At 35.1% G+C, this 24,372-nt stretch overlaps 3 protein-coding genes across 3 annotated transcripts; all 3 read left to right on the top strand.

The window, feature by feature from the left end:
• Positions 1-3,376: 3,376 nt before the first annotated feature.
• Positions 3,377-10,232, top strand: LOC145639109 (uncharacterized). The gene is made up of 3 exons (XM_081690266.1): positions 3,377-3,791; positions 5,440-5,520; positions 9,143-10,232. The coding sequence occupies exons 1-3, from the start codon at positions 3,633-3,635 to the stop codon at positions 9,539-9,541; spliced, it is 639 nt and encodes a 212-aa protein (XP_081546392.1). The 5' UTR covers positions 3,377-3,632; the 3' UTR covers positions 9,542-10,232.
• A 3,118-nt stretch (positions 10,233-13,350) lies between these two features.
• On the top strand, positions 13,351-19,685 carry LOC145639106 (uncharacterized). The gene is made up of 3 exons (XM_081690264.1): positions 13,351-13,537; positions 14,704-15,364; positions 19,105-19,685. The coding sequence occupies exons 2-3, from the start codon at positions 14,805-14,807 to the stop codon at positions 19,172-19,174; spliced, it is 630 nt and encodes a 209-aa protein (XP_081546390.1). The 5' UTR covers positions 13,351-13,537; positions 14,704-14,804; the 3' UTR covers positions 19,175-19,685.
• A 612-nt stretch (positions 19,686-20,297) lies between these two features.
• LOC145639108 (light-harvesting complex-like protein OHP2, chloroplastic) lies at positions 20,298-22,454 on the top strand. The gene is made up of 2 exons (XM_081690265.1): positions 20,298-20,816; positions 22,125-22,454. Exons 1-2 carry the CDS (start codon positions 20,401-20,403, stop codon positions 22,237-22,239), a joined length of 531 nt encoding a protein of 176 aa, XP_081546391.1. The 5' UTR covers positions 20,298-20,400; the 3' UTR covers positions 22,240-22,454.
• Positions 22,455-24,372: the final 1,918 nt, after the last annotated feature.

The raw sequence follows: 24,372 nt of genomic DNA, 5'->3' as shown, positions 1-24,372 counted from the left end.
GCATCGCCAAACACGCCGCCCCTATCGCCAGACGCCGCACTCTGTTGCCAGGCGATAGAGCTGTCGTATGGCGCTGGAAATAATTTTCCACGCGTTTTCTTATTTTGATAAAATTTAGCCGTACGAGAGGGAAAAATCGTATTTTCCTTAAAAACACTTCTTTTATTCTGATTAAAACTCTAAAAAGTTAATGAAAGTCAATTTATCAATGCTAATTAAATTAGGATTCAAAATAACCTTCTAGAAGACTCTAGAAAACTATAATCAATCCTAATTGTATTAGGAATGATAAATCATAATAGGCCCTCCTCTAGATCATTGGGCCGCATAAAAAGATCAAACCGGGCCCAGTTTAGTAATTTAGCCATAACTTCCTCAATTCATCGGAATTGGGCTTATAATATATCGTTGGAAACATCTTTTCGAACCCTACCCAACTACATCATTATTGGACCCTTGCCATGGACAAAACCAAACTTGATTGGCTGTTTTCATAAAATAGGTTTTCAAAAACAGAGAGAAATAAAAGAAATAAAATTAACCGCAACACTAGACTTTCCACACTTTCACTTCATTCGATTATGATTCGACTCATCACTGGGTTTGGTTTTGGGGAGACACAAATGGGTGTCCACAACGGGGAGGGGGGAGGGGTGACAGTGGCTGAGTTTTTTTTTTTTAAAAAAAAGTTTTTTCAAAAAAATAAATTATTAATAATTAAATAATGGGCCCCATTAACGGAAAATTTAACGGAAGTTGGACGGAAGTACCAAAATCTATATTTTGAAATTTTAATGAGTACCAAAATAAAATAAAATTTTAGATGGGTACCAACATTCAACGACCCCCATTTTTAAGGTACCAAATTCTAAAATTTACTAACAATAAAGCAAATTAACCATTCACCGTCACCAACGATCCAGCCACCTCCACCACCGTACCTCCCCTCAGCCACCAACACCAACCAGCCACCTCCCTAGCCCAACATCCACCCCGGCCCTACCACAACCAACGTAATATGTGTGCATCGCAAAAGCCCAAGAACAAGTCATAATAATATTAGCGATCTCCTCGAATCAAGAAACATTGACGTGGACAAGGCGACTATAACAAACTCAACGGTGCGGTCAAATTAGCCCACCGAGCACGGATCAAGCTGCCATGCCATGGACGAAGCCGACGTTGGGCGGCGCGTGGGAGGAAAACGAAGGAGTGTACGTCAATGGTGGACGACGGGATTTTAAAGGGTTTCGTGGAGGAGGAAGGTTGGTGGTTCAGAGAAAGGGGGCGACGCGGTGCCTGCTCATGGGGAGGTAATTTGTGCGGGCCAAAGTTGGGATGTAAGGAGTCTAGGCGGAGTAGGCGGCATAAGGGGTGGTCAGGGCTGGTGGGGTAATTTTTTTTAAGACATTTTTTTATTAGTTTTTAATTAATAATTTTTTAAAAATTAACTTTTTATGATTTTTTTATTTCTATTTTTTTCACCAACCAGGTGTTGACACGTGCCACCTAACTTGTTATAACAAGTTAAATGACTGGTTGGGATCAATTTAAGCAAATTCATATCAAAGTTCGGATTATTTAAAAATAACCCAAAGTTGGGATTATTTTAGGCGAATGAGACAAAGTTGAGATTATTTTTATCAAATTTTCCTTTTGAACGCCCCTAAATGTTTGTCACATTTTCATAATTATTAACATACATAAAAATATTTTTATACCCTCATTTTTTTTGTCCAAGTCTTGTTCCTATTTTACCCTAACATCTGGTATAAAAATTGTGCTAACTTTTGACTAATTTAATGTTTTACATTCTTGAGAATCTAACAATTTCTATAGCAGATGTACTTTAATTACTTTAATTGAAAATGTCTTTTTCCTATGCACTTTTATTACTTTATTGGTTGAAAATTTCACTTTCCTATATAATTTCGGAAAAATTGACAAGAATAATCCTATCTTTGCCTCATTCGCCCAAAATAATCCTAACTTTGGATTATTGTTTAATAATCCGAATTTTGATGTGAGTTTGCTTCCAATAGTCTCAACCGGTCTTCTAACTTGTTATCACAAGTTACCTGACACGTGTCAATATATGATTGATTCAAAAAAATAAAAAAAAATAAAATTAAAAAAAAATGAAAGAGTATTTAATTAATTAACTAAAAAATCCCACCACCCTTTCTCACCAGCCAAACCACCCTCCCCGTCCCCACCCCTGAAAGTGACCGGCCACACCGGCGCCCAATCTCCCAATTAACCTCTAACGTCGGCTGACCAATCCCCTTCCTCTCTCCTTACCCTAACCCTCCCCCTTCCCCCGCTGCTCGACCACCTAGCCAAAACCTTGCTCCGGAAGCTGGTTCATTTTATACATTGATGTTTTTATCATTGAACGAATGTGGCATGTGGTGTGTATTTTTTTAATAATGAAGTTAGTATAAATAAATTTATTTTGGAAGTCATGGTAGTAATATTGGTCTCAACCACTGTGATTTGGATCACTATGATTTAAAAAAAATTAAAAATTAATCACTGTGATTTGGTTTGGATGGGCGGTCACGCGATAGGGAAGAAGGAGGGTCGGGGTAAGGGGGAAGGGAGGAGGTAGGTCGGCTAATGATAGACCTGGTGAAGTTGGGCACGCCGGCACCGATAGGAGGCCTAGGGGTGGGGCGAGAGCGGGGGCAGGGATGATTGGGACTGGGACTGGTGGTGGTGGAGGTGGTTTTTTTTTTTTTTTTTTTTTTTTTTTTTTTTTTTGTTGTGGAAATAGTTTAAAAATTATTAGTTAAATGCTAACTAGTAATTAATAATCATTTTTTAAAAAAAAAATTAAAATATATTTTTTGACAAATCACATGGTGACACGTGTAAATTAAACTATTTTTTTCCTATTAACCAAGTTACAGGTCACTTGAAACCATTAAAAGCAAATTAACATTAGAGTTCAGATTAAAGTTGAGATTATTTTGGGCGAATGAGGCAAAGTTGAGATTATTCTTGTTAATTTTTTCTATAATTTCATTACTTCACATTTTTCTCCATAATTCCCTTAATTTTCCTTTGAAGTGACAAACAAAAGGGGACGAAGAGAGTATATATTTCGACATGCACACTAATACACCATTTGATATAATTTTTTTTCCTAAATGGGAAAAGATATTTTCAACAAATATTCAAACACAATTTTGTTTTCTCATGTATTACCAATAACTTAATTTTGATTACTTCCAAAATTAAATTTCCAAAAGAGCAAAAAGTATCTACACCCCTCTCATAGGTTTGCTATCTTTCTTCCCCTTTCCTCTTTTCTCTCATATATACATCCAAACACTTTACCTTTACCTCTTCCAATCACATCTCCCCAACCTTGAACCTAAATCCAATAAAAATAATTATAATTATAATTATAATTATAATTACAATACAATTATAATTCTAATTAAATTATAATTATAATTATTTTTCATCCCTTATATATATACTCTCACACACACCCTTATATAATTTTCCTTCTTATTTTTTCATAATTTGCCGACGCCGCAAAACTAATTATATAAAACTCCGGCCACCGTGCACCGCCCGTGCGATTGTTAATATATAGGAATCGGCCGTGCGAGATAAAAACGATGGCGAAAAAGAGGAAGTCGATAGCAACAAGCCTTGATGAGGTGGATCGAACCATGTATACATCGTTTTGTAGTGCGGCTAATTCTCTTTCACAGCTTTATACCCAAGCCATGAACCATCAGAAGCTCTCCTTTCAAGCCGGTGAACGTCATGGACTTGTATGAATTTCTCTCTTAATTTTTTTGAATTGGGTTTTTTGTATTTTGGTTGAATTGATTAGGGTTTTTTCTTTATTTAATTTGATTGATTAATTAATTATTTTGTTGGATATGAGGGTTTTCTGATTTGGGTTTTTTTTTAATTTGTAATGTTTTATGGATTTATTTTGTCGGTATGATTTTTTAAATTAATTTTTAAATTTGTGAATTTTAATGATGAGGTTTTTTTTTTTTTTTTTTTTTTTTGTGGGTTTTTTAATTTTTAATTTTTAGTTTGAGTGTGTGACAATGGTGTTTTTTCAATTTGTTATAATGCTTTTTTTTTTTTTTTTTTTTTTTTTTTTTTTTTTTTTTTAACATGTTTTTAAATTTCAAATATAAGATTCTTGTTTGGAATGTAGTATTTGTTTCATCCAAATTTTGCCTTTTAAAAATTTACTTTCTTGTTGTACTTTCTGGGGCTGTAATTTGGTTTAGGATTGTAATCTGATTGTTTTATGAACTTCAGTATTGGAGAAATGTATTGAATTGTATATACTGGGATAGCTTTTGTTGTCTATGTTTTGAAGGTGGTGAACAACTTTTTGGGATATTGTTTACATGAGGTTGGAGCAAAGAATATCTTCTTGTTGAGGTTATATGGTTAATTGTTAGTGATGGCGTATAGGTGTCATGTGTCGTAATGGATGATGGTGAATGATTATGTGCTACGGTGGGCATTCGGTTTATGGAAACATGTTATTTGAGGATTTTGTTGAGGAGAGTAAATTGAGGGCATTGTTGATTGGCAATTTCAATGTTGGAAAATTGGAAGTTGACGATGATTTATTCATATTTTCATTTGTTTTGAGGAAAGTTTAGCAACACTTTTCAACTTATTTGGGGAATTTGTCTGCTTCAATTATTAGGATGGAACCGTAAAGTTGTCGTTTTTTGTTCTAGGTCACGAGGTAATTCACAGCATTAAATGATGCATGAACGTGATTTGAGAGGATGCTATGTACTATGTAGTCAGTTATGATGAGAGCTTGATGACTTAGGGCTTCAAAAAGGCAATTGTGTTATTTTGTGAAACAATAGTAGTTTTAGTACTTTGATCTATTGGTCAGTAATTGTTTAAAATGAACCGTGTGATAGTGGGTTACAGTCGCTGTTTTCATGTTCAGATAGCAATGATGTGTATCTGCAAGTGCATTAATTGTCTATTGATGTATGAACACTCATTTGCACGAGAAGCCCCTTCATTTCTGTCAATTTTGGTATAAAAAAATTGTGTACACCGGGTTTACATCGAACACTTTTGTGCAACTTTTAAGTTTTAACCAACTTTGGGGGTAAAACCTAACCTGATGATTTGAAATGATTTTAATGTCAATAGGCCATGGGATAAGTTCTATACAAATAATAAGTTTACATTCACACACTGGGATTTGATTTTTACTCTTTTAAAGAGAGCAAGTTTATCGATAAACACTAGGTTACATATATTTTATATCGGGGTAACTTTTACTCATTTTACAGTAACTTTACAAGTTGGTCAGATATTATTTCCTAGTGATAAAAATTTACTTTGTTGGTTTGTTGATATTCTTTTCTTTACAAGTCTACATAAGATACAATCATCATAGTATTGCTTTCACTTCTTTAGGAAAAGCTTTACCAGTGGATTTTGAGACAGCAAGAGGCAGGAGGGAGAGCAGGAACAGTTGACATTCTAACTTACATCCAGGTTTATATATGAATCTATTTTTCTTTTTCACTCTATTTTGCTTTCCATAATCTCTTTATCTTTGTTTTGTAATGGAAGAGACCATCATTGTTAGTAGAAATATAGACACTTTGAAATTGCCTGAGTTTTCTTCTATAACTCGATTACTTTGTCGCTCTCACTGTGCAACTGTGCAAGCTTTCTTGAATGGCTGCAACCTGCAGTGATCTTTGAAATTTATGCTAGCTTTTCATGCTTATTTCCACATGATCCATTAATTTTAAAATGTTTGTTAGACTTTTTGTTGCTTTGCCACTTTGAGTTTCTGAAGTTTCATATATGATCGCAGGCTGCAATATCTTGTCTTACATAATAATTATATTGTTTGCTAAGGGTGTCTTGCCATGACAAACTCAAATGTTAGGGTTTTTTATTTTTTCTAAAAAGTGGTAAAGCCTTTACGAGAGTTTATGTTATGGAAATTTCACCAAATGTCCCTGAGTTATTTTTTTATTCATCATATACCCATGAAAAATTTCAAATTCACCGTATACACTTGAGTTTCACAAAAATGTCACAAAATGCCCTTAATGACTAGCAACAGTTAATTCCGTTAGTCATTAAGGTTAATTATGCCACATGGCAGCATTTGGTTGGTTGTTTTTTTAATAGATTAAATTACTTAATTAATTTAACAAACTTAAAAAAACCCCACCCTAGCCCCCCTCCCCCACCAAACCAACCACCTGCTAGGGCCCACCGGCTCGACACCCTCTCCTCAATTCCCAAACCCCACAACAACCTTTCTCCTCCCCTAAAACCACCCCCATCCGCCTACTTCTTCCTCGAAACAACCCTCGTTCCCTATCCCCCACCCTAAATCGACCCCTCTCCCTTTCCCCCACCCTTAATTGGCCTACCTGATGCGCCCTTAACCCCGGAAACACAACCCAGAAAATCTAACCGCCAAATCAAAACCCTAAATTTTCGATTTGGGGTATTTAGGGTTTCTAGGTGGCTGATTAAGGGTGGGGGAAGGGAGGTGGATCGATTTAGGGTGGGGGGTATGGGACGAGGGTTGTTTTCGAGAAGACGTCAGTGGATAGGGGTGGTTTTAAGGGAGGAGAAAGGGTGCGGGGGGTTAGGGAATTGAGGAGGGGTGTTGAGGGTGGGGGCTAGCCTCGCCGGCAGATAGGGACCACAGGCGCCGGTTCCGACTTGGGATGGGGGACCACCGTCGATCGCGGGAAAGGGGTTGGTTTGGTAGGGGAAGGGGTGGGTTTAATTTTTTTTTTTTATATTAATTAAATTAATTAATTTAAAGAGAACCAATTGCAGCATGGCACGTGGCACAATTAAACTTAATGACTAACGGAGTTAACCGCCGTAAGTCATTAAGGGCATTTGGTGACATTTTTGTGAAACTCAAGTGTATACGTTGAATTTGAAAATTTTCATGGGTATATGGCGGATAAAAAAATAACTTAGGGCCATTTGGTGAAATTTTCGTTTATGTTATAACAACATAATTTTTGTGCTTGATAATATTTTACTGCTTACCTATTAAAAGTCATGGTTGATTTAGATATATAAGTATCATGTTTTTGGATTGGATCATGTAGATCTAAATGACACTAGTTGGGATTCATTGTCTTGGGGTTTGTGAGTGTTGATGGGAATAGTAAAACGTTAGTCCCAAAGTGATTTGGGGTTGGCTAACATGAATCATCTTAAGGAACCGCCCGAAAAGGAAAAGGGGCATAGCAAGACACTCGATTGAATAAAAAAATAAATAACAAAAAAAAAAAAAGGTGTGTAAAGAAAGAAACAAAAAGTGCATCCTAATAGTATTTAAGAGAGTTTAAAAAAGAGGTAAGGAGATAAAAAGGAGAGGAAAGACGTGTAAAAATAAATAAATAATTAAATAATTAAAGGTTTGAAAAAGCTTTAGCAAAGGTAATAACTAAAATAACTTTTCAAGTCTCCTTACCGAAGCCTTACTTGGTCGCCTTTTTACATGGCCAAATTTTTTTAGGTGACTCTCCCTCATTTTGTATTCAATAGATGTAGCCCTTATGTTCTTCTTAATTATCTTATTTTGTGGCTGATCCTTTCCTGTATAGCCACAAATCCATTGCAACATATGCATCTGCGTCACATTCAGCTTATGTGTGTGACAATGCTTCATAACCCAACATTCTGTACCATATAACAATGCAGGCCTAATTGCCTTTCGGTAGAATTTATCCTAGAAGACATAAAACTCTGTCACACACTTCCACCTCAACCAACCTTTTTAAATCCTATGAGATACACCTCAAGCAGAGAGAATGTAGGAGATGATTCCCATAACGGTGCGGTAGGGTAGCCAACCAAGAGGTCTAATATCTTGTGAAGAGAGAAGAGAGAAGAGAGTGATTGGTTGTTTGGATGACAATCAATGCTCTGTTTACCCAAATAGTTGTGCTTATCTTGCTGGGATTTTGGAATGAGAAGCATAAATTGTTTCGTTCTATTGCATTGTTTTAGCATCTGTTTCTAGTTTTATTTTATTTGTGCGTCTGTGTGTCACTTTAACTTTTCCTTGTGATACGTGAAGTTGATTGTATTGGCATTTTTTTTGCTTGATCAAATGTGGAAGTAATATTTGAGGAAGCTTATGCATGCAGTTAAAGATCTGATGATTCTAATTAACTGTGGGATAAATAACTTAATTGGCTTCCTCATGGGCTACAGTGTTGGGTTGTTTTTTTAAAAAAATTTTTAAAAAATTTATATGCTTTCTCTGTTAGAACATATTGTCCACTTAATGTATTATTTCTTGTGAAGTTTCAATAAAATTATTCCTTCTAAAAAAGTATGATGTTTATAGAATGTGTGGCCAAACTGTTGCAGTGTGTAGGGTTTTTTCTTTTTTAATTTTTACGTTATTAGCTGACAGATTATGCAAAACTGAAAAGTTTGTATGACCGTAAAGTTTGTAGGATTTCCTGTACGCCATTTGTTACTGGTGATATTAGTTAGAAAGTTACATCGTGGGCTTGTGGCTATGATATAACACCAATTCCTGTAACACTTTCTTCTAGCTGTATCCGTTCAAAAAAGCAAAAAAAAAAAAAAAAAAAATAAATAAATAAATAAATAAATAAATAAAAAAAAATTGTGAAGTTGAATTTCTAATCCTTGTCTCACACTCTCAGCTTGACTGCTTTGAATAGCAACGGTACTGCCAAATGCTGTGCTTGCCTTATGGGACTTCTTGTGCTTCTTACTTTTCTTTTCTTTTGTCTTTCTTGATGGGTTTACCTGTCTTCATGCATCTTATAAATATTTCCTGCTGCTTTATGTTAAACATATGGATTAGGGTGTGTGCAGTTGTTATTAATGGCTTAAATTTACAATGATCATAGATTATGCTTAGTTTTGTGTGAATATGCTGTTTTCTAACTTGGCATGCAGTTTCTTTGGTAAACTGATGTCTATCCCAGTTGCTCTAGTGTAAATGTTATTCCCTTGATCCCACAACAATGAAGAGAAGAAAGAAAAAGAACTGTGTTTCAGGAATTTGATTATTTTTAAATTTTAAATTGTTTGCTATCATGACTTTCTTATTACTTACTCACTAGTCACTGGTATCATGTAGAACGAGCTTGATTATTGTGGAGATGAACCGTCTATGTCCCCTCGAGCTCCGGTCCCGCATCACAATTCCCAAGCTCCGGCAAATTTTGCAAATACAGGATTCCTTGTTTCTGGGCCATCAGCTCAAACACCAACTGCTCAGTCAACTAGATCTGAGCAATTTGATAATCAGACTAAGAATTCAGTCTTCTCCAATGCTTTGGCAAGTCCTGTCCGCAGGACTCTACAGCACTATCATCTTGCCCAAGGAGGATATTGCCCCAGTGGTGGACCCCCATCTGGTAATGGTGCAAGAAGTAATGAAAACAATTATGCAAATAACCAGGTCAGGGATTCAAATTCAAATGATTCGTCAATGGACATGCATCAAGATAGCCCAGGTCCAGAATCTAACTACTGATTGCTCTTTATCTGTCCCATTAGATGCTTGTCATGGCTGAATATTTTATTCCTTGTGGGATAGTTTGGGGTCGTTGTTTGTTGTTCTGATGCAACATAGTTTCCCTGGTGAAGAGAGCAACAGATTGGGTGAATATGGTTTCGGGACAAAAAATAAACATTTGTGCTATTCACTGGCTTGAGGTGTGTGAATAGGATGGAAGGGTTGTGTGTTTGTATGTCGGACGCATGACTGAGGTTGTCAGTGCAGTCCAATGAATTTAGTGTTTTGTCTATGAAATGGAGGTGTTAAAGTAGTATACAGTTTTTTTTTTTCCTTTTTTTGCTCAAGTAGTTTATTGATGTCGAATTGTCTAATTTGGTAATGTTTACTGTTGATTAATCAAGGGTGAATGTATTTACTGCTCTCTTTTAGTTTGTTTATCTGTACATCATTCATGTTAACTAGGGGGTATAGTGTGTGTTTTTCACTGCAGAGCCACATTCATAATTCTGAGTGGCTTTTTTGCTTTTGGATTTCACAACATTGTATTTGGCTGATAGATGATTGCCTGATAACATTGTATTTGGCTGATAGATGATTCCCTGATATAGGTATTTTAGAATAGCATTTGAAATTTCTGATCCTCATTTGAGGTTATTAAAAATACCTCTACTTATATTCTAATGAAGTTTTACTTATATTGGTTTCACTTGAGCTCATAATGTTATTTATATTTATGTTCAGTTTTGTCAATCCTGCTGCTTTCTAGTAAATTTAGTTCAAATTTTCAGCTTATTATTAGGGAAAATTTGCAAATTGCAACAATTTAAAGTTAGTATTTTGCAAATTGCAGACATTTTTTAAAAAAATTGTAAATCGCAGCCCAAAAGTTCTTCTAAATTGTAAATTATAGTCTGATTTAACTTTTTCATCGATTTATGTGTCAAAAAATATTCGGTTAAGGTTTTAGGAGCCATTTTAGTCCTTAAGGTTCTGAATTGAGCTCGGAAGTAGCCAAAAAATAAGGTGACACAATTCACACAGGTGACTTATCTCAAATTATACTCCTTTTAGCAATTAAGAAACACAGTTAAGCTTTTACACATTCTTTTAGCAATTAAGAAACACGAATTGATGTATAATTCTCACCTTAAAATATCTCGAATTATACTCCTTTAGCAATAAGTTTCTTGCATTTTGTCCATATTAGCAGGTGACTTACGCAATAACTTTTATTAATGGATCAACACCGATCCGTTAATTGAACTGAAATTTTTATGAAAAGTGATATCCCTAACTTATAATATTAATTTTGATCAATCGAAATTTCTAAATAGATTCAATTAGCAATTTTATATATACAATCGTACATAAATTAAAAAACCAAAATTTAAGGTAACCTTGTGGTTGTGAAGACTCTAACCTCCACTGCTGCTTTGCTAGTAGGGGAGCCGTCATTGGTATGGAGGAATTGGAGGGAAAGAAGATGGAGAGTGGCAGCCATGGACGTTAGTTGCTCACCGAGGGGAGGGGGTCAAGTACTAAAATTCTAACCTCCATCCCCCCCGGCCAACCACCCCTAACCCCGGCGACGCCCCAGATCTCTTCCTGTTGTCGGCGCACCACCTAACCCCTTCTCGTGACACCGCTAGGGCCGTCCCAACCTTTTTGAGGTCCTGTGCAAAAATAGAATATAAAATTTGGCTTATGAATTTTCTCTACTCACGATATTTTTTTAATACAAGAAATAAAATCATTGTTCTTCACAAATATGGAATATATAAAGTTTGTAATTATAAAAAATGAAATACTTTGTAAATAGAGTTTAGTCATTTATTATATATTGCAGAAAAAGAAATGCATTAATGGTTTTGGAAATAGTAAACATTAAATAAGCATAGGCATTAAATACATTTTGTAAAAAAAAAAAAAAAAAAAAATACATTTTGTAAAAAAAGACTTTAGTGAGAATTGAACCAAGGACCGCTTGCAAGTGAAGATGGTAGAGCTCATGAAACCATTAAGCCATTATTTTACAACATATATCAGTTATACATTTTTAATGATCTGAGGCCCCAACTAAAGTTGGGCCCTGTGCGGCAGCTCATGCTGCACACCCTAATGGTCGGCCATTGATACCGCCCTTCTCCTCTGGCCCCCGCGGCACCACCCTTCTCCCCTAGCCCCAAACCACGATCCCCTGGACCGAAACCCCTTTCCCTCCTATGAAAACCCTAGAAAAAACCCTCCCCTACCCTTAAATTAAACCTCCCAATCGCTCCTCGCCCAGCCCCGAAACCCTAGTGACTAGGGTTTTCGAGGGCGGAGGAGGAACGATTTGGGGGTTCAAGGGTAGAAGATGGGTTTTTCTAGGGTTTCGTGGGAAGAAAGGGGCTTCGGGTAGGGGATTGTGTTCCAGGGGCAAGGAGAGCCAGTCGCCGACGAGGAGAATGGGTTGGCCGGTGAGGGGAGGGGGTGGCGTTGAGGTTTCGACCTTCGGGGGCAGTGTTGATAGGGAAAGACAGGTGGCTAGAAGGTGGCAGTGAGGTGGCTGGGAATGAAGAGGTGGTTAGGCAGTGGTTGGGCCCCACTAACGGAAATAGTAACGACATAAGTCATCTGATAGTGAGATATATATTTTTAGGATTTAGGTGGTACTCCATCCGTCCCTAAATTACATTCCTGTTTGGAAATTTACACGGGAATTAAGGAAGAAAGAATAAGACAAATAACAATAATTAGATAATGCAATGGGAAGTACAAAACATTTAATAATGTTTTTGAGTAAAACAAAGATAGATTAGTGATTACTCATAACATGTCATCAATCATTTGCAAAAAAAAAGGACCAATCACATGCTCCCAATTGAAATTTTTTAACCAATTATATTCATTGTAATTTGGCACAAGGATTCTGAAAAATTAAAGGCTGAAAAAGTACATCAGCCAACCAAACATTAAAAATGGAATAAATACATTAATTATACTCCGTACATTAAAAGTACAACTGAAAAAGAGAGTGTATTTGGGATATTTAGAAAAAAACTTACTAAAAATAGAATGGTGGAATGTAATTTTGAAATACCCAAAATATAAAGAGAAATGTAATTTAGGGACGGAAGGAGTAGTAAAGTAAAATCTAATATATATATAAATAATTATTTTTTTTACATTTATGGATGCAAATTTTTAATCGCAAATATCTTTAATCTCTCCCTAGAAAATATTGTAAAAGTTTGATTTTAATAATGTACTCATCGAGACGAATAAAACTAAATCTCATATGACTAATTTCCCATAATATTTTATAGTTAAACGATTATAAATGAGAGTAACATTTTAAATAGAACGAGTATATTAAATAAACGCATAGGCAAAAGACTTATTTTGATCAATAAAAAAAATGAGATTTGTTATTTCTTTTTTGAATTCAAAATATAAATTGTCACATAAACAAAATTAGTGAATAAGGCTTGAGATTTTAAATTCAAGCGTCATATAAAATAAATAAATAAAATAATAAAAGATAACTTTAGTGTTAAAATTAAAAAATTATCTTATGATATTAGGAATTTTATCCATATATTTAATGAATGATCTTCATAAATATACTTAATTTTAAATTAAATAAAATAATTACTAGATGTGGGAAATGTGACACAGTTTTTCAATGATAGTAAATATCAATTTTTTTTTTTTTTTTTTTTTTTTAATAGAAACGTTCAGAAATGAAACCCGAAAAAGATTATATAAAAAAAAAAAAAAAAAGGCAGCAGCCCCCACAGGCACACCGAGTCTCCCCCACACTCCACTTTGATTATAATCAATCGTATAGCTGTGTCTCGTTTTTTAGAGTGTTCATCAATCTCCATCTTTCTCTCTCCTCTTTTTCTTCATCTCTCTCTTTCTTTTTTTCCCTTTTCTCTTTCAACTCAAATCTCTTCGCAAATCCCACCATCAATTTACTCGCCGGAGATCTCTCTGCTTCAGATCTACTTTCTTCTCTCTCCTCTGGTATAGTTAATTTCTCTACTCCATTTTGACTCATTACACTTTGAATTTCTATTTGCTATTTCTGGGTTTTTTATTTGATTTTTTTTTTTTTTTTTTTTTTTTTTTTTTTTTTTTTTTTTTTAATTAGTATTCATCTGCATTTCTTTTGAATTTTTGACAATTTAATCAACTTGGGATTTTAATCATCGGTAATGGGTACTAAACCCATTTTTGGGTTTTTAATGTTATTTTACTTTAACTTGAATCGCTGCATGTTCTCAATTTTTTTGATTTATTTCTGATTATTATTTTTAAAATTTTTGAACTTATTTATCGTTTAGTTTGTTTGCTAAATTTCTCATTTTATAGTTGATTGTAATTTTTTCAGTGATCAACCCAAAAAGGTTCATGATTTTTGTGTTGGATTACTTTTTCTGCAATTAAAATTAAGTGTACGATCTCTTATATTTGTTTCCCAAAATGAGAATATCACTTTTTTTTGGGGTTCTTTTTCTTTTATACTTGTGATTTGTTTAGAGTAAGCTTTTGTGCTTTTTTTGCTTTTTAAATTAGTGAAGAGTGTTCTGATATAAGTTTACTGGACTGAGACTATAATTTTCAGTTTAGGGTTAGTTGCATTGATGGGTTGCTATAATTTTGGATAAGAACATGCTTATGGGGCGGCGTACAATGAGTTTGTTTAGTGATTTATTCCAATTTTTGCTGAGTATTAGACTTTGGAAAAAATTAAAGGAGCACTTTACATTTGATGTTGTATTTTACACTTAAAGGTATATGTATGACCATACACTTATTGGCATAGAAGCTCTTCGATTGTGGGGAGGCGGGAATGATCTGTTTTTGTCAATTGTAGTGGGTTTAAAGCAATCCTGAATTATAGGAAGGGGCTGTTGCTTGTTGCTGAAATTTTGTTTGTGTGGACTAGGCCACTAGGGAGCTAGACAAAATCTACCAAAGAGATATAAAGGCTTAGAATTGTAAAGTATACGACTTCATGCTGATAACTAGGCAGTTAATTAGTCAAGCTTATTATAGTCACAAGCTGGACATTTAAGCTTGCAATTAGTGTTTCGAAGCTTCTGCTTCGATAGCTATAATGACTTTCAATTTTGAGAATTAACAAACTGTAGTTCTTTTTCCCTGATACCTTTTACTACACTTTTCAGCTGATTGAGTGACAATTTGGATCGGAAATTTGCAGAATCAGACTTTGATGGGTCTGGAACTAAAACTGTAAATAGTTCTGGTGCCCAGATGAGAAGAACTGATGTTATTAGCAGTCGAAGGAGGGGGGTTTTTCTCTTCTTCAGCTACTGGGTATAGCAAGGGTCTGACCCTTTTACTCTTGGGTCAGAAGAGTGATGATAAGCACATGAAAGTTGCACCTTGGAATCAATACCAGTTGGTGGACCAGGAAACTGAAAGTAACCTCCAGCTGGCTTCTGGAAAGAATAGACTTTCCCGCGGGTGCGCTACCTTTGTCTGTTTTGGTCGCGCTTCCGCAGGACTTGATGGGCAGTCGCCTCTTAAAGTAGGTCCTACCCAGCCACAGGATATTTTGCCGAGTGGTCTGGCAAACGATAGGGAAAAGGAACAGACTCAACAGAGCACTGTTGTTGACGATGATAACAATGCTAGAAATATCACCCTCAAGAGTAGCCTGAAGAAACCATTGCATAATACTTCACAAACTACTAAAAACGATGATGAGCAGAAGCCCCTGGCTGAAGAGGATAGTGATCTCTCTGGACACACAGAAACGAGAAAAGTGCAGTGGACAGATGCATGTGGGAAAGAGCTTGCAGAGATCAGGGAATTTGAGCTCAGGTATATAACTGTAAAGGCTATTAAATTTGACGTCTCTTACTAATTTTGTGTTGTGTAGAAATGCTGGATATAGAATGCTACTTTCTTGCTATCACTGTCTTCTATGTACTTACAATATTTAAGAGTATCCTGCAACAAGAAATTTTTGGTTTGGTATTTGTCCTGGTCTACATTTATTGGTGCCTTAAGTGATTATAATATGATGTAATTTTATAAGGACCACATGTCATAAGTTTTGTTTTTAATCACTCTTATCACACTTCGGTATTATACTGACTTCACGCAGAGACAATGCTAGGCACTGTTACTTGTGTCTATGTGGTGATTTTTGCTGCACGTACTGAAAGATAGTACTATATTACCTACTAGTCCTACTTCATCAAAGACTTGGAAATTATGAAGCTGGATTTGATATTAACTTAAGCTAACATACTTCTTTGACCAAGTTGGAAATTGTACTCAAGTTAAACTTGAACAGAGTCCTTATGATCCTCTGGCAATGCAGCATAAGGACTTTAGTTTATAGTTTTATCAACAAAAGACATTCTTTTTGTATTTTAGAATGAGCTTCAACTATTTTATTCCTTCAAATCCTGATTCAGATAGGTTTTTTCAACTTAATGAGTTATCATTGTACCATAGTCAAAATGGAGTAATTTTAGCTTAGTTTGATTGGATGGAATCAGGTTCATGGACTCTGTCTCATCTCCAAAATATTTTAGAGCTGAATGTATATTTGATAGTTCTTAGCTTTACATTGGTTGTTACCTAGCTAATACCATCCCCCCTTAAATGTTCCCGCTAAAATCATAAATGTTCACAATAACTGATGTTTTGTGTCCTGCAATGTGTTTGATAGAATTTCTTAGGATGTTATTGGTTGATTGATGAAACTTCTGGTGAGATGTACAGACCAACATTTGGCATTGAACATATTTAATCCTATGCATGGTTCTCTCTCTGCATGAAGTCAACAGAAGTGCTATTAAGCTCAATGTGTGCTCCCTCTATCCCATCCAGTTAGTGAAATTATATATCATATACTCTCTCAGTATCTGGTAAAAGTTGCATTGGCATTAATCCTATAGCAAGTAATGTATATATGAGCTGTAAATGTGGTAGCCAAAGTTATATCTGCATTTACTTGCTGCCAACCTTCGTAGGACGTAGTAGTATTCATTATTGAACAATTCTTATTTTATTTGTGTTATTGATTTATTGTAAGGGAGGGTTGGTGTTTGGATGCTGGGAGTCTAACCTGTATGAGTTTGAGGCTCCTTTAGCCTAGTACTATAGCAAAAGAGTTGTTCCTCTTGATCACAAAGACCAACTGGCTTACAGTCTTGTAGGAAGATAAGCATTGTTAAGTAACACATTGATGTAAATTTAAGCAGAGCTTGGAAAATTTATGCTTAATTGATATAGTAAAACCTATTATTACATTGAATGTTTTCTGTTTAACATCTTATTTTTCAGACAGGATATAAACCTGTCATCTGTGATGCTTAGGAAACTCTTTGTCTTGATTCAGGGATGCCTTATAAGTGCATGTGAACAAGTTTGATTATCCGTGGAAAATAATTTTCTAACATAATACTGCAAAAGTGCAAATGCTATTTTTGCATTAGTAATTTGACAAAATTGTAATAAGTTGCTAGTGTTCATACTGGCTATGGACTTGGGAGGATTGTGGGCAAAACAGTGATGACTAGTGTCTGATTTCTCTGTCGATATCCTTTGTAATGCTTAAGGAATAAGTTGGCATGGTATTGATTATGCACTACGTTTGATTACTTTCTGATAAGGAGAATCTATGATTTCATTCTGGGAATTTGCATGGCCCAATTTGATTCTAAATATGATTTATGATATAAAAATGGGTTCTACCACTTTATAAAGACAAACATGGGTGGATAAAAATGTCACACACATCCTTGCAAAGTTTTAGATTTGTAAAGCTGGTCAGAATTCACAGCCATCATCAATAAGAATGTCTCTTTCCAGCTAATCTCAAAGACCTCCTCAATACTTGCTTTGGTTTTCATGCTAATGCAGCTATTTGAAATATGCTTTAAGTATAGATTGTGTCATCCTTACTTTACCTTTCTGGCAATACCCTATACAAAGTGGTCATATAGATTGTATCATCAGTGTGCCTGTTCTGTGCCATATTCTTCATGGAGATTTTTAATTAGGAAATAGGTGAAACCTATCTTTGAAGTATTTCATCTCACGACTCTACTTAATAAGACAGCCTTTCTTCTTTATATAAAAGACCATAAGGCATGGGAGTATGGGATCACTTTGACAGTCAGCTTTTACATTTATGCACCGTGTAAGATATCTCAACTGTCACTGTAAACTGTCTCTGGAAGAACAGTGATATTCTGATAGGGGAACCATAGATATCCCAATCTACAAAGAAACTGAGAATTTATCAAAAGGAAACCACAACACTGGCACAGAACCATGAGGTTGGGAGACGACAATCAAACCTACAACCCCTTGGTTTGGATCCCAATTGACTCTTTGAAGAAGTTGAGCAGTATTATTCCCACCTTGAAAATCTCACAGATTGTTCATGTGTGTTCAAAAGTGGCCATCTATATTTCTAAAACTGAAATTACTGTGCTTGTGTTATCTCTGTTACAGAACAGTTGTAAAGAATTCGATAACCATTAGCTTATCACATTCACCTGTACAAGCCTACTAATTGAAAAGGAGAAAAGAATAACTAACATTTATTGGATAGAGATTCATGCAAGGATTGCTTGCTTGTAGTTTGTGTGAAGTACTTACAATTTTTGTCGAGGCAGAGTTTAGTGAAATATGAGCTGATTCCCTGTGACTCTTTTAATTAATCTATCTTTTTTAGTTCTTTTCCTTCTTCTTCTTCCATTTTTTTTTTCTCCCTGTGCATTCTCTCTCTTTCTCTCTTTGGGGCCGTGGGGTTAGGGTTGTTGTGTTTGTCTAAGCATTTTGTGCAAAAATGAATCAAGCCCAAACAATGCACACCATTTCTAGATTTAATTCAGAAGTCTCAAATTAATATGATTTGTCCACTTCTTTCTTCTTTCAATTATATTATAACCTAAATTCACTTTATAAAAAGAGACTCATGAAGCTGTTGATGCAGAGCTTCCCTGAGAGATTTGAATATAAGGATTACACAATCTGCTGATGGTCATTTCTTTCAATTATAACTGCTACATGCTTGCTGTGCTGGAGCTTGAGCACTTCTATGCCCCATTAACTTGCATAACCATTGTCTAAGCCCTTTAAGGCTATCACTTGCTGCCATACTATTATATGGTACTCATCAGGAATTGCATCTGCCTTTTCTAGAAGTATTAGTTTTGGTAGTCTAGATGGCTTTCATTGTAACATTTAGCACCAATGGTAGTGCCTTAATGGACGGTGATGTGTGGATACTGGATAGATTTGATTGGCTTGATTTTCCTTTTGATCATGTATGTCTTATTGACTACAGCAATATATTTGTCTCTCTTGTTCAAACTTTATCTTTTCTTGCACCCTGTTGATATTGCATTTTTTTTATCCCAATTAAAGTTATTTTATAACGAGTATACTTTTGTGGAGTTTCCATTTATCCTGTAATGCATCTGTTTTATGGACCGACAATGGAAACATATCTTCATCGATGTTACTAACTTCTGTTGTGTGCACAATAATGTCCTATCCCATTGCTTTTTACTTACATCTACTAAATTAAATTGCAGTGAACATGGCGAATCAGATGACGAGTTTGTTAATGGAAATGGGAAGACTTGTTCTTGCAGGATAATGTAATTTGGGATTGTAAAAGCCACTTGATTGAATCAAAATCAAGCATTGTGGAAGGGCATTAGATTGGGCTATTTTTGTGTGCTTAGCTGCTGTGAATCAAGCATATTTGGATTTACTGAGTGCTGTTGCCCATTTTTCGCCAGCTGAGTGAGTGGAAAACTAGAGCGAGGTGCTTGAGGTTTCGAGTGTGTTTTGATAGGAGTACAGCCATCTGCTAAGATCCGGCATTCGGATGCCTCTACTGGCTTATTCACTTTGTTAATATCTTGTCAATTTTGTTTCATTGAGTGGACCGTCAGATTGAATTTTTAGTCATCTCTTTCAATCATTTTTTCTTCCCTCTTCACCTCTACTGCTTCTCCCCCCATTACCCATTCTTTTTTTGTTTGGGTTACTAGATCATGTCCTTTTTCTTTTTCATAACTGAGTGTGTATTTGTTGCCGTAATTAAAGTGTTCTTGCGTACAATCATATTTATGCTGCTTATAAGCCTTTGTATTTAGCAATCAAGTCACCCTGGCCCCTAGTTATATTCAGTCACAATTCATATGCAGATCCGAGCAGATGAGTCGTTTGAATTAGTTCCTGTTTGATTGATGTATTCAATCTGATATCTGTAACAATGGAAGAGGTTGTATAGTGAACTTAAAACTAGTCAAATCTTTACTAATCATGTTGATTCTGATTGCTTAATTAGGTAGAAAAATAAAAAAATTGAAACTTTTACTGTTCAGTTTTCTTAATTATCTGTAAACAGAGAATGATCTCGAGCAAGTCTTAATTTCACGCAGTTGGAATCCATTTTACTTCATTTTAAGGAACCATAGATATCTTACTTCCAAATAATCGTTACTTATTAGCGTCTTCATTAACAGTTAGCCATTTAATCTTACTCTTAATACGTCCTCCTAATGACTTATCTATAGTTACAAATTCCTGTTCTCAGAAAAGTACTTATTATTCTGGGTTCCAAACAGCCAAGTGGAGTAAGACTCAGCCTCAGACTCGAAAGCGGCGCGACTCACACGCGCCTCTCCCTGCAAGTAGGCATTATCCACTTGCACATAAACAATCAAAATCCTCAACACCCAATAAACCATAGCCACATTTCATCCACCCATTAACAAATTTCCTCTGATTCTGATAACACTTCAAATTCCATCCTCTGCCTTCTCCTCTCTTTCTCTCTCCTCCCCAATTCAGACAAAAACACTTGGATACAGAGAAATATGTCAGTAGCAGCTTCAATCCCAAGTATCAGACTACCAACAACAACAACATCTTCATCATCATCATGCTCTTCTTCTTCATCAACTACCTTGAGCTTAAGGCTGTCACAAACTAAGCCCTGTATGTCATTTACTGTCAGGAGTTCACAGACTGAAGGTCCTATCAGAAGACCTACTGCTCCTTCTCCTGCTCCTCCTCTGCAGCCGCCGCAGCCGCCTTCTTCATCTCCTCCTCCATCGCCTCCGAAGCCGGCCTCGGCTTCTAAAGTGGTTGAGGATAAGAGTGCGATCACATTGGAGTTTCAGAGGGCTAAGGCTAAAGAGCTGCAGGATTATTTTAAGCAGAAGAAGCTTGAAGAAGCTGATCAAGGCCCTGCTTTTGGTTTTGTTCCTAAAAATGAGATTGGCAATGGCAGGTATGTTTGGTAACACATTTTTATTGTTAAATTAATTAATTGGAATATGTGTTTTTCTTCGTAAATTTTATTTGCAATTTCTCTGCCATCATGATTCAATGAACATTCACATCAATCACATGTAATTTTAGACATTGATGCACTCGCTTTATTTCAATTCACCATTACTTGTCAGTTTTGAATACCAATGTATTGACTAATACTTTCGTAACACTTACTTACTACTTTACTAGTGCATAGCCTTGAAAAACAATTAATCAGGAACATAGTAGTTCAATATAGGAACAAATGAAAATTTTCACATGAAGTTATTGTCAATTATCCAATGGTGACCTTGTACCAAAATAAATGTAAGATCTATAAGCTGATGATTATTATTAAATGTGTCGCAATGTGACTATTGTATCGGTGAATTACTTAATGGCTCAAATGTTGATGTTCTAATAGGAAAGTTGATAATTTGAAAGTGATTTTTGTTAATTTGCTAGGTAGGCTTATTCAATTGAAAGTTAAGATGTGAAAATGTAACATGTTTTTATAATGTGTTTTACTTGGACCTTTAGAATTGTTAAAACTATTCGACTCACACTTAGGTATGAGAGACAGAGTAATCGACATTGTGCTTCCCATCACTCTATCTCTTTGATTAGATAAGCTTGAGGAAATTGTGGAGGACCTTATAGAAGGGCTTTGATCACGAGAATCATGATTCAATCATTGTTTAAGATTACAATTACACAAGTTTATAGTATGCTATGGTGGCAGTTGAAGAAAAACATGTTTATAGTATGCTATGGTGGCGCTTGAATAATCACATGTGTAACATTTACTTTATAACTCATACTTCCACTTTTCGATACTGTTTGTTCACTTCAGTCTTTGTAACTCATATTGGCGTGGGTTATATGAATTGAACAATTTTTTTCCAAACACCTAATAACAGATTCTCCTTGTTTGTCAATGAAAAAGAACGTGTAGAATTTGATGCATGTTTAGTTTGTCAATGTGACTATGCTTTAAGATTACAAGGATTAACTATTAGCATTTTGATACAAAATTTCGATTTTCTGTGTGTTTTGACATGATGTTTTGTATATAAAAGACATCAACTATGGAATAGATGGTCTCATATATGTTTTTTTTTTTATTCTTGATGCCTGTTCTATGTTATATAAACTTCATTTCAGTTATAAAATAAGCTTATCTGATGTGTTAATGCTATGTGGTAAGTATGTGGTAATGCTATGATGTTTGTGATATGATAAGTAAACCATAAACTTCGCCTTTCTGACGTGCTAATATCAACAGATGGGCTATGTTTGGATTTGCTGTTGGGATGCTGACAGAGTATGCAACCGGATCTGACTTCGTGGATCAAGTAAAACTCATTCTCTCCAATTTGGGGATTGTAGATTTAGAATGAGCTAAATAACACCATATCTTTAATTTCATTTTCTACTTTTTACAGTTTATACACCCCTTTGTGATTTCTCTCATCAAAATCCAGAAATTTCCCCTACTTTTGTGTGTTGTGACCATTTAATTCAACTGTTTGTTGCTATCACCTGTATTTATGTACTTGGATTCTGCATTTTTGCTCACAATACCTATGAGGTTCAAATTACAATTTTTTTTTTTTTTAATTTTTTAATTTTTAATTTTTAATTTTTATTTTTATAGTATAAATTACTCATTCATATGTTTTTCTTGTTTCTGTTTTTTCCTTGTTTGGTTATACGAAAATTTGAACCTACCTACTCCAAACTATCAGTCTATCACTAGTAGAACAAAGATAATCTCAATTATAATATGTAAAGATGCCAATGATTTCAGAGTTTTGAGTGTGCGAAGGTGAATATGCTAGAAAGAGTCCTAGGCTTCCAAGGTGTGAGGATGGTGCTGGTTCAAGCATCATATTGTGGCTGACCGGTTAACCAGGTCAGAGCAAGCTAAGAATAGGGCAATACAATTCATCAGCTAAACCGAGTCTTCATGGAGTCTGTTTTGTAGAAGAGGTTTCCTAGAATGATGCAAAATTTACATGTAGCATCAGCATTAGTTCCAACTTCCAAGTTCCAACTAGCCTATAGGCCAGATGCAATATCCTCAGGTTTAGTCCTTGGATTCGGAAACAGTCAGTTACCGAAAAACACAACTATGTTGGCTGTTGAGGTCGTAGTAAAAAGTACTTATTGGCGTCGTGCTGCTGCAACTTGTGCAGGTCCTGCTTGTTAGTACAAATGTACAATGCATGATAGTTGGTTTAGCTTGTTTATACAATGCAGGTGAAGCTTGTTGGTACCAAATTTAGCTTTTTAAGTACAATGCAGGTCGTGCTTGTTAGTACCAAATTTAGCAATTACAATCTTGTAAAATGAAAATTGTTACAAGTAAATTAGTATTAGTAATTGGTGATTACCAATGATAATCCAAAATTTTGCATTCTACCATTGAGAAAAAACAGAAGTTGGGTGTTACCGGTGAGAATTTCCCTAAATATTTAAATAATTCTGCCCTTGGATTTGTTCAAAATGAAGGGTCTGTTCATATTTATTGAACTTAACTGAACTGATTGGAGATGAACTGAACTAAACTGATTGGTGCTGAGTTGAACTGAACTGATCTGAAATGTATATTTTATGAGAGAGAGAAATTAGAAGATGAATTGAACTGAACTGATTGGAGCTGAACTGAACTCAACTGAACTTATTGGAGCTGACTGAACTGAACTGAAATTAAGTAAATGTGAACAGGCTCTAAATTTCTTTTGACTTACAATTTTTAAATATCTAAATATATTCTACCCTTTGATTTGTTAAAAGAAAAAAATATCAACAATTTATTATATTTTTAAATTTTGAGAAATTCTATAAGAGCATTATTTTCTCATCAAATAAATAAGTGGAATGGAATATAAAGGTCTCTATTTAAAAGGATGCGAAAAACATATAAAATAACTACTTATGCAAGGCTTAAAACATTAGAATATAAAATTATAGTTTTCTTAATTAAACTATATAATATTTTGATTAATTTGCTTGTTGAAATAAATTTTTTTTATTTTATTTTTATTATCTTTATGCAACTTATAATGTGACCTCCCTAAAAAAAAATAAAATAAATAAATAAAACTTTTAATATGACCTTAAAACTTATAATTGCTTGCCACTAAATTTGTGTTCCTCATCTCCCCTCTTCAAATCAATGGCGCTTTTATAAATGTTGGGCAATTTTAATTAGGGATGGCAAACAAATCAGGTCGGATCACTTTCGTGTTTGGGTCATTTCGGTTCCGGGTCAGAAACCCCCAACCCTAACGTGATCCATTTAGTTTTTCGGGTTGAAAAGTATGACCCAACCCGATTTGCTTAGTTTTCGGGTCAACCTGACACTACAAGAAAAAGGTCAAATACCGACGGAAAATTTCCCTTGCAAAAAGGCCAATTTCCGTCGCAAACAGCATTTCCGACGGAAATCCGTCGTAAAACCTTTCGTAGGAAAAAATAGAATTTCCAAGGAAAATTACGTCGGAAACACCTTTTACGACGGAAATACC

The sequence above is a fragment of the Chenopodium album genome, chromosome 7, assembly GCF_948465745.1.
Source record: "Chenopodium album chromosome 7, dcCheAlbu1.1, whole genome shotgun sequence".
Taxonomy (NCBI): Eukaryota; Viridiplantae; Streptophyta; class Magnoliopsida; order Caryophyllales; family Amaranthaceae; genus Chenopodium; species Chenopodium album.
This window is presented reverse-complemented; position numbering and strand designations above follow the sequence as displayed.